This window comes from Rhincodon typus, chromosome 45, assembly GCF_021869965.1.
Source record: "Rhincodon typus isolate 14 chromosome 45, sRhiTyp1.1, whole genome shotgun sequence".
Taxonomy (NCBI): domain Eukaryota; kingdom Metazoa; phylum Chordata; class Chondrichthyes; order Orectolobiformes; family Rhincodontidae; genus Rhincodon; species Rhincodon typus.
The window spans coordinates 9,903,467-9,919,472 of NC_063376.1; the positions used below are offsets into that span (position 1 = coordinate 9,903,467).

General features: G+C 46.3%; 2 protein-coding genes across 2 annotated transcripts in view; both read right to left on the reverse strand.

The window, feature by feature from the left end:
* The window catches only part of LOC125487800 (chromodomain-helicase-DNA-binding protein 5-like), a 14,660-nt gene extending 4,471 nt beyond the window's left edge, over positions 1-10,189 (reverse strand). The window contains exons 1-4 of the mRNA XM_048620069.1: positions 10,148-10,189; positions 8,866-9,003; positions 5,008-5,175; positions 3,651-3,772 (exon numbers count right to left, since the gene is read on the reverse strand). Coding sequence (XP_048476026.1) covers positions 3,651-3,772; positions 5,008-5,175; positions 8,866-9,003; positions 10,148-10,156 — 437 coding nt within the window. The 5' untranslated portion in view covers positions 10,157-10,189. The remainder of the gene's footprint in view (positions 1-3,650; positions 3,773-5,007; positions 5,176-8,865; positions 9,004-10,147) is intronic.
* Positions 10,190-15,702: 5,513 nt separating this feature from the next.
* LOC109920762 (voltage-gated potassium channel subunit beta-1-like) overlaps positions 15,703-16,006 on the reverse strand; it is a 39,176-nt gene continuing 38,872 nt past the window's right edge. The window contains exon 12 of the mRNA XM_048620070.1: positions 15,703-15,734. Within this exon, the coding sequence (XP_048476027.1) occupies positions 15,703-15,734 (32 nt within the window). The remainder of the gene's footprint in view (positions 15,735-16,006) is intronic.

Here is a 16,006-nt window from a genome sequence, read left to right on the forward strand (position 1 = left end):
CTCTTAACCTTCTTCTCTCTAACGAAAACAGCCTCAAAACCCTCAGCCTTTCCTCATAAGACCTTCCCTCCATACCAGGCAACATCCTGGTAAATCTCCTCTGCACCCTTTCCAATGCTTCCACATCCTTCCTATAATGCGGTGACCAGAACTGTACGCAATACTCCAAGTGCGGCCGCACCAGAGTTTTGTACAGCTGCAACATGACCTCATGGCTCCGAAACTCAATCCCTCTACCAATAAAACCTAACATACTGTACGCCTTCTTAACAACGCTATCAACCTGGGTGGCAACTTTCAGTGATCTATGCACATGGACACCGAGATCTTTCTGCTCATCCACACTACCAAGAATCTTACCATTAGCCCAGTACTCTGTATTCCTGTTACTCCTTCCAAAGTGAATCACCTCACACTTTTCCGCATTAAACTCCATTTGCCACCTCTCAGCCCAGCTCTGCAGCTTATCTATGTCCCTCTGTAACCTGCAACATCCTTCCGCGCTATCCACAACTCCACCAACTTTGGTGTCATCCGCAAATTTACTAACCCATCCTTCTACGCCCTCATCCAGGTCATTTATAAAAATGACAAACAGCAGTGGCCCCAAAACAGATCCTTGAGGTACACCACTAGTAACTGAACTCCAGGATGAACATTTCCCATCAACCACCACCCTCTGTCTTCTTACAGCTAGCCAATTTCTGATCCAAACCGCTAAATCACCCTCAATCCCATGCCTCCGTATTTTCTGCAATAGCCTACCATGGGGAACCTTATCAAACGCTTTACTGAAATCCAAATACACCACATCAACCGCTTCACCCTCATCCACCTGTTTGGTCACCTTCTCAAAGAACTCAATAAGGTTTGTGAGGCACGACCTACCCTTCACAAAACCATGTTGACTATCCCTAATCAAATTATTCCTTTCTAGATGATTGTAAATCCTATCTCTTATAATCCTTGGTCTCGTCGTCATCTATTTTTATGTCCTTGATGGAATTGAGGAACTCCTGGGCTGAGTGGATCGAGTGGGGTGACTTGCTGACGAGGCACTTCAGTCTCCTTTGCAGCTCGTTGGCCAATCTATGTGATGGCGTGCCTGGCAGGGATGCAATGGGTCTGAGGGGTACTTCCGGTTTGTGTATCTTCAGGAGGCTGTAGAATCGGGGGGTGTTTGTTCCTTCAGGTTTCATTCTTAGGCAGTCTGTTTGAGTCTCTTTAGTGTGTTGAGAATCTTGTTGCCTAATTGTGGTATCAGGCCTGTCTGCACTTGCCGGTACATGTTCTCATCAGCTAGTAACATATGTGCCTTGGAGAGATAGTCCCATTTATTTAGTATTAGCTTCATGCGCCTTTTGATTGCTGGTAGTATTGTGATGTTCTTGTCCTTTTTCAGTCCTTTGAGGGCGTTCCTTTCAGATGCGTTGAGAGTGCCGAGTTTGTTTTTTCTGGTCAGTGTCGGGATCACTGTCTGTCTTATGGCTTGATGTGTTTCTTCATTGATGCCGTTGGTCTTCGGTGTGGCTAGGATATCTGTTTTGTTGGTGTCTCAGTGGTTGTAGTTGAGTCCATGTCAGTATCTTGACCGTGATACCATGGGCTCTTATCTTATTTAGCAACCACCTCCATGGAAGGCCTTTGCCAAGGAGCCACAATAATCTTAAATGGGGTTGTGGTTGCAATCATCAAAACGCTTCCCCACTGTCACCTCAAACACTTGCGCGATTTCATTCCCCAGAATTAGGCTCAGCACCGCATCATCCCTTGTAGGGCCACCTACAGATTGACTGTCAGCACTCCTGTACACATTAAGAAATTTGCCCCCTGTAAACCCCCTACACACTGGATTATTCCACTTTAATATTAAAAGCAGTTGAAATTCCCTAAATTACTCCATTATTGTTTTTAAACACACCTTAGTGAATTTATTACATATCTGCTCCTCATTGCCACTGACTGTAAGAGGAATCTTTTAGGCCCACACAGTGACTGCCCCATTTTTATTCCTAACTTCTACCCACAAACCCTCATTTGGGAAAGCTGCCAAGATACTGCACTGACTGACTTCCCAACTTGACTTTTGTAGCCTCCCTTGTCCTGCCTGAAAATCCTATATCTTGGAATGGAGCTGGAGGAACCCAGCAAGTCAGGCAGCATCAGAGGAGCGAGAAGGTTGACGTTTCTGAAGGGTGCCAAACCGAAACATCGACTTCCCTGCTCCTCTGATGCTGCCTAGCCTCCTGTGTTCCTCCAGCTCCACAGAATTGTCTCCAACTCTCGCATCCACAGTTCTTACTATCTCTATACTTTGGAATATTAAGTTGTCAGTCTTATACATTGCTCAACCACATCCATAATAGTAACAACATCATAGCTCCATTCCCTCAACTCATCTGTCGTACCTCTGTTGCATGGCTTGTTGCCACAAAAAGGCTGCCAAAGACCCATCACACCCTGGTAATGATCTCCTACAACCTCTTCCATCAGGCAGAAGCTGGAACACGCACCAGCAGGTTCAGGAACAACTTCTTCCCAGCTGTTATTAGACTGATGAGTGGACTCCCTAACTTCAAATAACGCTGACCTTGCTAACGTTGATCTCACCTCGTGTACGCCTTGTGCGATATAACCTGTATGCCTCAAGATTTTTTTTAGAACTTTTGGTCTGTACATCCTTGCTTACTATGATCTGCCTGTACCATCTGTAAACAAAGCTTTTCACTGTACTCCAGTACATGTGACAATAAAGTCAATAGAGTAGATCTGTCTATTCTTTCATATTTCATGGGTTTATCTAGCTTCCCCCTCAAATGCATCCACAAGGAGCTTGCACTAACATTAAAACAAAATTTAAGAGAATCAGCAAAAATAACCAGGAGGGTTATTTCTTTTTCTTCTTAATTCATTATATATTTTTTAAAATGGTGTGGATGGCACTGCCTGACTAACTTCAATATGAACACTCAAAGCAATTGGACAAATAACTCAAGGAAGAAAATATGTTCGAACCACTTTCAATTTCACTTTCCAATTCCACTTCCAAATTTTACCTTTCAAAGACCGGTGCAGGCACATTGGACTGAAAGCAGATTTTATTTAACAGTGCTCATATAAACCCTTTTGGATAATTCATGGTTTTAAAAGCAGAAATGTTGGTTACTGTGTGAAAAACTGACCACATACTGAAACTAATCAGAGGCAAAACTTGGACAAGTGTCCAAATAATTTTCAAAAGAGCAATCAATACAGAGTGTGACTGCTATAAACAAAATAATACTATTAAAAGGGCAGGATAAACCTACAGACTTTAGTGTATTAATTCATCCAGGAGGTACCTAATTCGGAGATTTTGAATATTTGATAAAGAGACTTTTTTTTAAAAATTAGGAACAGGAGAGGAGATAGCAAAGAAGATGAGGACAAAGATGGCTGCAGCGAAGAAGACGAGGACAAAGATGGCTGAAATGACAATGAAAATGAGACTGAGACTATGAACAAGAAAAAGAAGAGGCTGCACAATAACAGTGTTCCAAAATCTCAGGCAGCACTGCTAATCATTCAATGACATTTGAGACATAAAAGTGTACATTTCCTTCACTGGCCTTTTGATAAAGGTAGTCTAGGATGGCTCTCTCCAAGCTTACCTCATAAACTGGCTGAAGGCCTTGTAGTTAGTTAAAGTGCGATAGTCATCTTCAGTGAAGACATGGTCAACATCTTCCAGCCCCCAGTCCTCCAGTAGGCGAGCAGAGGTCTTCGGTTCAGCCTGGCGGTGGGTTCAGACAGGGAGGCGATGGTTGAGAGGAGAGGAGGGGGAAAAGATTTAAAAAAAAAAAATATGCAAAATCAGCTGATACTATAGCAGAGACCATGCAGCCCATCATGCCAGCTTTGAAACAGCAGTTAGACTGTTCCCTGTATCCCTGCAAAACATTTCCCCTTTGAATGTTATTATTCAAACTGCTTCCACTGCCCTTTCAGATAGCACATTGAAGATAATAGAATCCTTTTGTCTTACGTAGTGACTTGCAATCTCTGCCTCTGGTTCTTTTACCAATCTATGCCCTATGGCCACTCTACTGAAACCACCATCTTGCAGATCCATCAAGACCTAGCAGAATTTTAGAAGGGAATACTACTCAAGCTTATGAACTCCCACACGGGCCTCTCTACAACATCCCAGATTTAGAAGACAAGAGGCTGCCTTGTATTTGAATCCTCAACTCAACTAAGGTTAAAACACCATGCTCCCTCCCACTTTCGGAAGTAAAGTATCATACACCCGACCCGTCCTCTAGATTTTGTTTCTCCCAATTCAAGTAAACAGGGATGGACAAACACCCTCAGCCAAATTAGCACTCACTATGCACTGACCCACAGCTTGCATCCATTATTCATGGCTGTCAGGGAAGAATACTTTATCCACAACTGACGCAAGATGGCTCTGCATTTCAAGTCTTTGTACAAAAGGGGCAAAAATTTAAATGGGTTTATTTTTACAACAGGTTGCAGAAAATTAGCGTATAATATTTCTGCATATGGGAGACTGAGTGACCTGATCGAGTCTTAATTATTCTGTTCAGCTCAAAGAGGATAAAGATTGCATATATTTCCTCTGGTTTGTTGGCAGAGTCCAGAACAAGGAGGTAGCACGTTAACGTTCAAGTCAGGCAGTTCACAGGTGATAAAAGGTGAACCATTCTGTCACATGGCAGGACTGCACTGGAACAGAACCCCCTCACCCCTACTCCCCAGCATGAGCTGTCGAAGCTGGGGGAACAACTGGAGTCTCAAGATTTGGATCCATTGATTTTCGTTATGTCAGGGAAAACACAGCAAGAGTTAAGAGCAGTCCAGCAGGATCAAAGAAAGCTGCAGTGCTGAATGGCCAAAGCATGGGAAAACAAAATAGGGACAGAGACATCAAGATACTGACCCTGGAACAAGGAGGTGCCCTTGCTGATTGGGCCATCTTAAAAAGTATAAGAGTGAAACAGTTACCTTGCGACCTTCCTCCTCCTCACCCTGCTCCTTTTTCCGTCGCTTAATTTTCTTCTCTTTCTTCTCCTTTCGTTTCTTTCTCTTTTTCTTCCCAAAATCACTGCCACCACTGTCTGATTTCTCCTTGATCTCCTCCAGATCAGAGGCGATTTCATCTTCACTTTCCAGCTTTGAACAAAGCAGAGGTCAAAGTGGATTTTAACATTTCTCCCCTACAGGAATTGCTTGGAAAAGTAAAATATGTAGCCCAGAAACATACTGGTCAGTTGGATTGGATGGCCTAAGTATTTGTGCCTCTCCCATCATAACTTAATTCCACCCATCATCTAATCATTCAACTTTAAATCCTTCTGCACTTATCTAGTTTCTCCCTTCAATTCATCTCACCCACTTGCATAGGGACCAGGTGCCACATTCTCCCCGCTCTCTGGGTAAAGCAGTTTATCCCAAGTTCCCAACTGAATTTATGATATTGATGGGGACGGTTTTTGTATTTCCCCAGAAATCTTCCTTGATGGGTGCAGCTTCAACAACATTCAAGCAGCTTGACAGAATCCAGGATAAGTCATCTGCTCCAATGACTCGCCAACCACCACCTTTGGCATTTACTCCTTGCACTGATGCACAGTGCCAGCAGTGCGCATCATTGACAAGACTCCTCAGATAGCACCTTCCAAAACAGTGACCTGCACCACCTAAAAGAAACTGGACAACAGGTCCACTGAAAAACGACCAACCCAACTTGGATTTCCTTCATCAGCATGGGGAAGGAATTCCGTGAATTGTGACCCAAACAGGAGAGCCTCCACAACATTGACCAACTCAGTTCAAGTTGGCGGCTCACCATCACCTCCTCAAAAGGCAATAAATGCTGGTGTAATCAATATTACTCCAATTTAATTCAAGAATAAAGTAAAGTTAAAAAAACAGAATCCGTACAGTGTGCAAGCAGGCCATTTGGTCTATCAAGTCCATACCAACTCCCTGAACAGCATCCCACCCAGACCCACCCCCTATTCTAACTCCGTAAGCCTGCATTTCCCATGGCCAATCCACCTAGCCTGCAGATCCCTGGACACTATGGGCAATTTAGCATGGCCAATCCACCTAACCTGCACGTCCAGACTGTGAAAGGAAACTGGAGCATCCAGAGGAAACAAACGCAGACACAGGGAGAATGTCTTTGTGGAGTTTGCAGAGTCACCAGACGGTGGAATTGAACCTGGGGTTCCTGGTGCTGAGGCAGTAGTGCTAACCTCTGAGCCACCAAGCTGCCCTTCAATAAAATTTAAAAAGGTCAATCAGGACATCAATCTTCTCTTTTCGAGAAGCAAGATGGAAGAGGCTGATGAATTCCCAGTTCAAAAAGCCTAGAACAAGCTTGTAAGTCACACCTACTTCTGGGAAACATATTCCCCACCACAGTCCCCCACAATAAAATATACCACAGAACATTTGCTGGATAACAAAGCATGGTGTTTTCAACATAACCACAGTTTAAACCTACTCCATTGGTGCTAAAGACCTGCAGGACATTTTTGAATTTACGAAAACTGCAACAGAAACAGAAGTTCCTTCTTTCAAATGCATCAGTGATCACACTTATCCAATGCCTCCCTTGGTAGCATGGTGCAAAAAAGCACTCTAAACACAAACTAGAAACTGGGATAGTTTGTTCAGCCCCTTGAACATGTTTCACTATTCAAATTAAACCACTGCTGCTCTGAACTGAACTCTACTTTCCTGACTATCCACAATTTCCACCAATTCCCTGGTAAGACAACAATCTACCACTGCTCCATGACCCAACCTGCACCATTTGCTGGGGAAAAGAAATCTATAGACCAATGACACCAAGAGAAAAAAGTCAAAATGTCAGTCTTAAACCTATCGCAGACCCTTCTGAAGAAGGGTCTAGGACCAAAACGTCAGCTTTCCTGCTCGGCCTGCTGTGTTCATCCAGCTCTACACTTGTTATCTGTCTTAAACAGGAGATGTTTATACCCAATTCCCTAGTTCCCACAAGGAGAAATATCCTTTCAGCATCCACGTTGAATGAAAAGGAGATTTAAACTATTTAACATAGCCGGAAGAGAAAGAATGTCAATCTTTTTCGCAGCCTGAAACCCAGTAAAGGGCTAGTACCCCAGGATTAGAACAGGTGAGAGAAAGAGAACTTACAGAGGTCAGTAGATGCAAAAGCAGTATGGAAATAGCAGTATAGCTATCCAAAATTACACAGAACAGCACAACACAACAGCAGTCCCGTCAGCTCACCATATCTGTGCTGTGATACTATTCTAAAACTAACCTATCTACCTGCACATGATACATACTGTATCCCTCCATTCTCTGCCTATTCATATGTCTGTTTAAATGCCTCAAAGTTTCTTTTCATATCTGCTTCTACCATCTCCCCTGGCAGCAAATTCCAGACAAATACTACCCTCTTCAAAAAAAATAAATTGCTCACACATCTCCTTTAAACACGCACCCTCGTACCTGACATTTCCACCCTGAGAAATGAAACTCCTGGCTATCCACCTTATCCACGCTTCTCTGAAGTTTGTATACTTCTGTCAGATCAGCCCTCAGCCTCTGACACTGTAGCGAAAACAATCCAAGTTTGTCCAACTTGCCCTTATAACTAATACACTCCAATCCAGGCAACATCCTGGTAAACCTTTTCTGCACCCTCTCCAAAGTATCCACGTCTTTCTATAGCACAATGAACAGAACTGCACATCGTACTCCAAATGTGGCCAAATCAAAGTCTTATACAGTTGCAGCATGACTCGCCAACCTTTATACTCAATGCCCTAACCAATGAAGGCAAGCATGCCCTGTGCCTTCTTTACCACCTTATCCATTTGCTTTGTGTTTCAGGAAGCTACAGACATGAACCCCAAGATCCTTCTATCAATGCTCCTAAAGGCCCAGTCATTTACAATATACTTTCCTATTGCATTTGAAGGAGTGGCAGTTTCTAACACAATGGAAGTTGCAACATCTACACTCTATCATAATGTTGTCAAGATTAAGGGGACCACACAAACTGGCGATACACTGGACAGTATACCACAAATCAGCTCTGTTTTAAGAAAAACAGCAAATTCTATTTCTAATCCTAATGACCCCAGGCACTTCACAGAAGCAACAGTCCAACACAATCTGCCATTAAGTCACATGATGAGACATCAGGACAGGTGACCCAAAAAATTGTTAAAAAGAGGTCAATTTAGATGCATTCAGAAGCCAGACAGTGTTTTACAGATGAAATTTTAAACTTGGATTTTAGACAGCTCAAAGACTAATACAATGTGATGAAGGGTTGAGGTATGCAAGAGGTCGCAATTGAACAGGCCCAGAGAGAGCCTCGTGGGTAGTTGGATTGGAGGAGTTTACATTAAGACAGTGGAAATAACTTAGACAGGGCTATGAAAATTTTAAAGATCAAGACTCAGCTGCATCAGGAGTTAGGTCAGTGAGCATAGGGTTGGAATGAAGTGATTGCAAAGAAGACCTGGATGCGAGTGAGGGCACAGACAGCAAAACTCAAATTTACAGAGGGTGGAAAATGGGAAGCCAGCCAGAAGAATAGCAGAGTCTGGTATCAAAAAGAGTGGGAGGGCTGCAAGGCATGGAGGTATTTCTTGCTTAAGTAGTATGCTGGAGACAGACTGATTCCCTAAACAAAAGGAATCAGATAAAGAATTGAAAAAAAGGAAAGAAAAACCACTTGCACAGCTGGGACAAGGCCAAAAGGAACCCTTGACCAGGCAGCTCAAGGACGGAGGAAACGGACAGCCACGAGAACTAGCTCTACACCCAAATGGGGGATGTTAATGAAATACTGACTGCTTGGGTCCGTGCCAGTGCGTGCGTTCCTCCAACAGGCTGGTCATGGAGTGGGGCTGACCGCGATCGTCGCAAGGGCTGGGGCTCAGACCATCCCGCCCTCACGGTTGCAGAGGGCTGTGTGGGGGTGAGCCGTTCCTGTGAGGAGACAAATAACAAAAAGGGGGGCACAAATTGGGGATGAGAGCATTAACAAACCTATTTCAAATAAATACAAAAAAGGCAACCAGCCAAAATTAAAACCGTGCCAGATGTTGAAATTAATATTTATTCTTTACAAGAAAAAGTTATTTTCACAATACACTTATTTAAAATCAGTCTTGGACAAGCCCCCTACTAGGGAAAACAACAGACAGCAAGTCACCTGGGATGCACACAGTATTTTAAAAACTGATGCCGTGTCTCATCGGTAAACACCAACCTTAAAGCCTGAAAGTCCTAGCCACACGTCTTACGATAGACCCGCACTTTATCAAGTCTGACAGGTTCACTGCAGTACTGAGGGAGTGCAGCAGTGCAGTCTTCTGAAGACTGCATTAAATCACAGCTCCATTTCCCTGCTAGGGAAAAGGGAAACACAGACTGTCTCAAAGCATTGCACGGGGTCAAATGATATCTGACACCAAGCTACACAAGAATACAAATCCATAGGTAGGTTAAAGTCAGTGAAGTCTAAGGAGTAGAGGCTCCACCACAGGAATCCACAATGTAGAAGTGAGTTGAAAGTTCAATGGGTGAGAGGAGGAGATATAGGAGATACCAAAGCATGTTTAAAAAAAAAAAGAAAGAGAGAGACATCCAGGAGATATTGGACTCAGTGGTTAGCTCCACTGCCTCACAGCACCAGGGATCCAGGTTTGATTCCAGTCTTGGGCGACTGTGTGGAGTTTGCACATTCTCCCTGTGACTGCGTGGGTATCTTCTGGGTGCTCCAGTTTCCTCCCTCAGTCCAGAAGATGTGCAAGCTAAGTGGATCAGCCATGGGAAATGCAGGGTTACAGGGGTGGATCTGGGTGGAATACTGTTTAGAGGATCAGTGTGGACTCAAAATGGGCCAAATGGCCTGCTTCCACAATGTAGAGATTCTCTGACTCTTATGACTTCACGTATATGGCTGGAGGAGGTTATCAGGATAGAGCTACATGGCCTCCATAGATCTCTGGAACAGGCTGCCACAAGTTCAGGAACACTTCAGAACCTGGAAAATTTTTCTTCAATCTGATACTTTCATTATCTGCTGTTGTATCCTTGGGTTTGGCACATAAATTCCACTCTGTCGTACCATATCCATCTCCCAGCTCCCAGGTCAGCCACTCCTCCTTCCTTCGAACCCTACGACAGCTCTGGTCACTTTCAGCCTTTCCCACCATCCTCGTGCAGCACTCTTCTGCAGATCAAAATACACCAGAAGGAGGCTGAAGGAGGCCACAGGGCAAAGTGGAGAGAAGAAAAAAAAAAACCTCATTTGCTGCCAATCGACATACAAAATGTACAAATGAGACACTGTCATGTTCTGCTATATGGAAAGAAGGCCCACTCTTGCAATATACCTGACTGTGCCTTGCAAGCTGTGGGGCTCTCCATACATCACACAGACTGCACGCCATCCTCAGGTAAGGCAACGGGCAGAGGGGTATGCCTTCTAATCAACATCTCCTAGTGCTCGGACATGGCAACCCTGGCAAGCCACTAGTCCCCAGACCGAGAATACCTAATGATGAAATGCTGCCGTGCGAGTTCACATCCGCCATCCTGACAGCAGTCTACCTACCACCCCATGTGGAAGTGAAGGGCGCTCTGGATGAAATTTACACCGCTACAAACGCTCTGGAGACAAAATTCCCCAAGGCCTTATTCATCACGGCTGACGACTTCAACTAGGCCAACGTCAAGAGGGTGCAACCAAAAATGCCACCAACATGTCTCCTGCCCCACCAGAGGCCCACACATCCTTGACCACTGTTACACAATCAAATATGCATACTACCCCATAGCCTGCCCGCACTTTGGGAAATCAGATCACAACGCCGTGTTCCTCCTCCCAGCTTACAAGCAGAAGCTGAAACAGGAGCCATCTTCACAAAGTGGTACGATGCTGGTCTGAGACAGCAGAACAGCTTCTTCAGGACTCCTTGAATATGATCCAGTCTGCTGATTCCAAGAACTCAGCTGACAACCTAGACAAGTATGTCACCACCGTCATGGACTTCATTAGCGAGTGCATGGAGGTCTGCGTGCCAAAGAAGGCAATCTGTGTATTCCCCAGGCGGAAACCTGGGATGAACCAGGAAATCCACTGCCAACCGAAGACCAGGCGTGCGGCATTCAAGTTGGATGACACAGACCTGTACAGAAAATCCACATACGAGTTCCGCAAAGCCAGAGATGCCAAGAGGCAGTACCGGACCAGGTAGAAGTCCAAGCAATGCCTACACAACAGGATTCAAAACGAAGCAGAACAAGATGGCAGACAAAAACACACCCCTCCCTGATGCGCTCAATGCTTTCTGTGCACAGTTCAAGCAGAATGCCAGTGGCTTGGCGTCACCTGCACCAATAGCCTCGGATGCACCTGTTCCCTCCATCACCACTACAGACATCAGATCTGTCTTCCCGCGAGTCAACCCAAGGAAAATGACAAGCCCAGATGGAGTCCCCAGCCATGCACTTAAATCCTGTGTGGACCGTCTGGCAGAGGTATTTGCTGACATCTTCAACCTCTCCTTGCTACAAGCCAAAGTTCCCACTTGCTTCAAGAAGTCCACCATCATTCCAGTACCAAAAGAAAACATGTGCAACGTGCCAGAATGACCATCACCCAATGGTTTGGACCTCCATAATCGTGAAGTGCTTCGAAAGGCTGATCATAGCCCACACTAATTTTAGCCTCCCAGCCTGCCTCAATCCCCTGCAATTTGCCTACCGGCATAACAGGTCCATAGCAGATGTCATTTCCCTAGCATTGCACTCATTCCTGGAACATCTGGATAACAAGAACACTTAGGAGATAGCAAGAACTGCAGATTCAGAGTCGATACAGTGTGCAGCTGGAGGAACACAGGTGGTCAGGCAGCATGGTCGTCATGAAGGGTCCCAACCCAAAACGTCGACTTTCCTGCTCCTCTGAAGCTGCCTGATATGCTGTGTTCCTCCAGCTCCACACTGCATCGACTGACTTTCAGCATCTTCAGTTCTTGCCATCTCCTAGTCGCTGAAAACTATATTGCTAAGTCTCTTTCAATGATGCATATTTTGGAAAAATGGTCTTCCTCCCTCTGAAAAGATCTCAGTGGGTCCCTCTCCCACTGCAATCCTCAATGATTTCCTCTGCCTGCAAGCTCTTTGACCACATTCTGAAACAAAACATGTTACTACAGCCATGTCTCCTTTCTTAATACCTGCCTACTCAACCGGTTCATCTCCCATGGACTCCAAACAACGTTCAGACCATCCCAATTTGGACCAAACCCTGACAACTGTTATCTACAGTACCTCCAAAAACTGTTCTGCCTATGGATCCTCAGCTCCACACTCGCAGCCATGTGCCCGACATCTTCTCTCACTACAGTCAGCCTTATCCCAAACTCAGCCTCCCTTTCCCAGATCTGCAAAGTACCTCTAATGTTTTTCATTCTACGCAGGATCCACACACTCAACAAATGTTTATCTCTACCCTATCAGACATCAAAAGATTTCAAGTACACCAAACTCACTCATATTACCTCCAAACACAGACCCCCTCAATTACCCTAGACCCCAACCCCAACTCTAAATCTGACCAGTGCCATTAACCACAGTCTCCTAGGCAGCTTCCACTTCTGCCCATGTGACCGTTGTCATACATGCACCTTCTCCAGAGGGAGTCTCCACCCCCAGCTCCAGCCTAACACTAAGCCCCAGCCCTGAGCCCTCCCCCACACTGAAGATGAACGGTCAGTCCTTTGCAAGAGAACACACCTTCATTTCCCTACACCCATGCATCAATGAATTCCATGCACTCCTTGATGTTGAACTCTTCTTTTTAAACCGTTGCCTCCGCGCCTATTTCTTCAAATGGGAGTCTAACACATCCTCTGCAGACCCCTTCTCCTAACTCTGACAAACCTAATCCCCCGGACACCACCCTCCCCCAACCTTTGCATCTCCAACTGCCATCGCAACATCAATCGCCTTAATCTCTCCATCCCCTCATCTACTCCAACCTCTCCCCAGTGGAACACAGAGCACTCCGCTCCAAACCCAACCTCACCATTAAACATGCTGATAAGGGAGTGCAGTGGTAGTATGGCATACGGACTTCTACAATCGCTGAGACCAGACATCAACTCTCCAACACCCCCTCCTACCATCCCCTCAATTATGACCCCACCCCTGATCACCAAACCATCATCTCCCAGACCATCAATAACGTCATCACCTCATGAGGCCTACCGCCCAGTCTCCAACCTGATCAGTCCACAACCCTGCAACGCCCATTTCTATCTCCAACCCAAAATCCACAAACCTGGCTGCCCCAGTCAATCCATTGTCTCTGATAGAAGGTGGATAGAGAAGCAGATAGGTGGAGACAAGACGGACAGGTCAAGGAGGCGGGGGTGAAGCCAGTAAAGCTGAGTGTCGGTAGGAATTTGGGAAGTGGGTTGGTCAGTGAGCGGGGGGAAGGTGGTGAAGAAGACTGACAGGTCAAGGAGGTGGGGATGAGGCAAGTACATAGGAAGTGGGGGTGGGGGTTGGTCAGTGAGGTGGGAGGAGCAGACAGGTGGGAGGAAAGACAGACAGGTCAAGGAGGTGGGGATGAGACGGGCTGGTCTTGGGACGAGGTCAGGGGTGGAGAGATTTTGAAGCTTGTGAAGTCCACATTGATACCATTGGGCTGCAGGGTTCCCAAGCGGAATATGAGGTGCTTTTCCTTCAGCCTTCAGGTGGCATCATTGTGGCACTGGAGGCGGCCCAGGATGGACATGCCATCCTTGGAGTTGGCGTTGGCGTTGGAGTGGTTCGCGACTGGGAGGTGTTGTCGTTTGTCACGAACCGAGCGTAGGTGCTCCATAAAGCGGTCTCCAAGCTTGGTTTCCCCCGATGTGGCCTCCTCTACATCGGGAACAGCAGATACAATATACCACATTAGCAGATGTGCAGGTAAACATCTGTTTAATGTGGAAGGTTGTGGTACCTACATCGCCAAGGCCAGGCGCCAACTCTGACACCTCCTCCTACCACCCCCTTGATCATGACCCCACCCCCTGACCACCAAAACATCATCTGCCAGACCATCCATAACTTCATCACTTCAGGTGGCCTCCCACCCGCAGTCTCCAACCTCGTCGTTCCCATCTCCTTCCCAAAATCCATAAACTAGACTGCCCTGGTCGACCCATTGTCTCTGCCTGCTCCTGCCCCACCGAACTTATCTCAACTCCATTTTCTCCCCCGGTCCACGAACTCCCCACCTACATCCGTGACACCACACACGCCCTCCACCTCCTCCAAGACTTCCGATTCCCTGGTCCTCAAAACCTCATCTTCACCATGGACATCCAGCCCCTATATACTTGCATTCCCCATGCAGATGACCTAAAAACCCTCCACTTCTTCCTCTCCCGCAGGCCCAACCAGTCCCCCTCCACCGACACCCTTATCCGCTTAACCAAACTCATCCTTACCCTTAACAACTTCTCCTTCAAATCCTCCCACTTCCTACAGACAAAAGGGGTGACCATGGGTACCCACCTGGGCCCAAGCTATGCCTGCCTCTTTGAAGGATACGTGGAACAGTCCCTCTTCTGCAACTACACTGGCCCCATTCCCCACCTCTTCCTCATTATAATCGACGACTGTATCGGCGCCACCTCATGCTCCGACGAGGAGCTCGAACAGTTCATCCTCTTCACTAACACCTTCCACCCCAACCTGTAGTTCACCTATACCATCTCAGATACCTCTCTCTCCTTCCTGGAACTCTGTCTCCATCTCTGGTAACCACCTGGAAACTGATATCTATTTTAAGCCCACCAACTCCCACAGCTACCTAGAATACATCTCCTCTCACCCACCTTCCTGCAAGAATGCCATCCTCTATTCCCAATTCCTTTGCCTCCCCCGCATCTGCTCTCATGATGAGGCATTCCACTCCCAGACATCCCAGATGTCCCAGATGTCCTCGTTTTTCAAGGACCACAATTTCCCCCTCCACAGTGGTCAACAACGCCCTCGACCGCATCTCTCACATTTCCCGCATCTCAGCCCTCACACCCCCTCCCCGCAATAACAACAAAGACAAAGACAGAATTCCCCTTGTCCTCATGCATCACCCCATCAACCTCCGGATTCAACACATCATTCTCTGCCACTTCCGCCACCTGCAATCTGACCCCACTACCAAGGATATATTTACCTCCCTACCAATATCTGCCTTCAGGAGGGACCACTCTCTCTGTGACTCCCTCATCCGCTCCACACTGGCTCCACCATCCCTGGCACGTTTCCCTGCAACCGCAGGAAGTGCTACACCTGCCCCTACACCGCCTCCCCCACCTCACCTCCATCCCAGGCCCCAAGAAAACCTTCCACAAAAGGATCACCGCCCCCACCTCTCTATTTATTTCAGAGCCCCCTTCCCCTCCCCCATTTCTGAAGAAGGGTCCAGACCTGAAACTTCAGCTTTCCTGCTCCTCGGATGCTGCCTGGCCTGCTGTGTTCATCCAGCTCCACACCTTATTATCTCAGACTCCAGCATCGACAGTTCCTACTATCTCCTTGTCAAAGGATACAGTGGGATATAGGTAAATCGCAGATTTGGGCAGAGAAATGCCAGATGGCGTTTAATCCAGACAAATGCTAGTTGATGCATTTTGGAAGATCAGATTCAGCTGCGAATTATACAATAAATTGTAGAACCATTAGGAGCATGGACGTACAAAGTGATCTGGGCGTGCAGGTCCACAGATCCCTGAAAGTGGCAACACAGGTGGATAACCTGGTCAAGAAGGCACACAGCACACTTGCCTTCATCAGTCCAGGCATTGAATGTAAAACTTATGGCTGTACAAAACTTTAGTTAGGCCACATTTGGAATATTGCGTGCAGTTCTGGTCGTCACACTATCAGAAGGATGTGGATATTTTGGAGAGGGTGCAGAGGA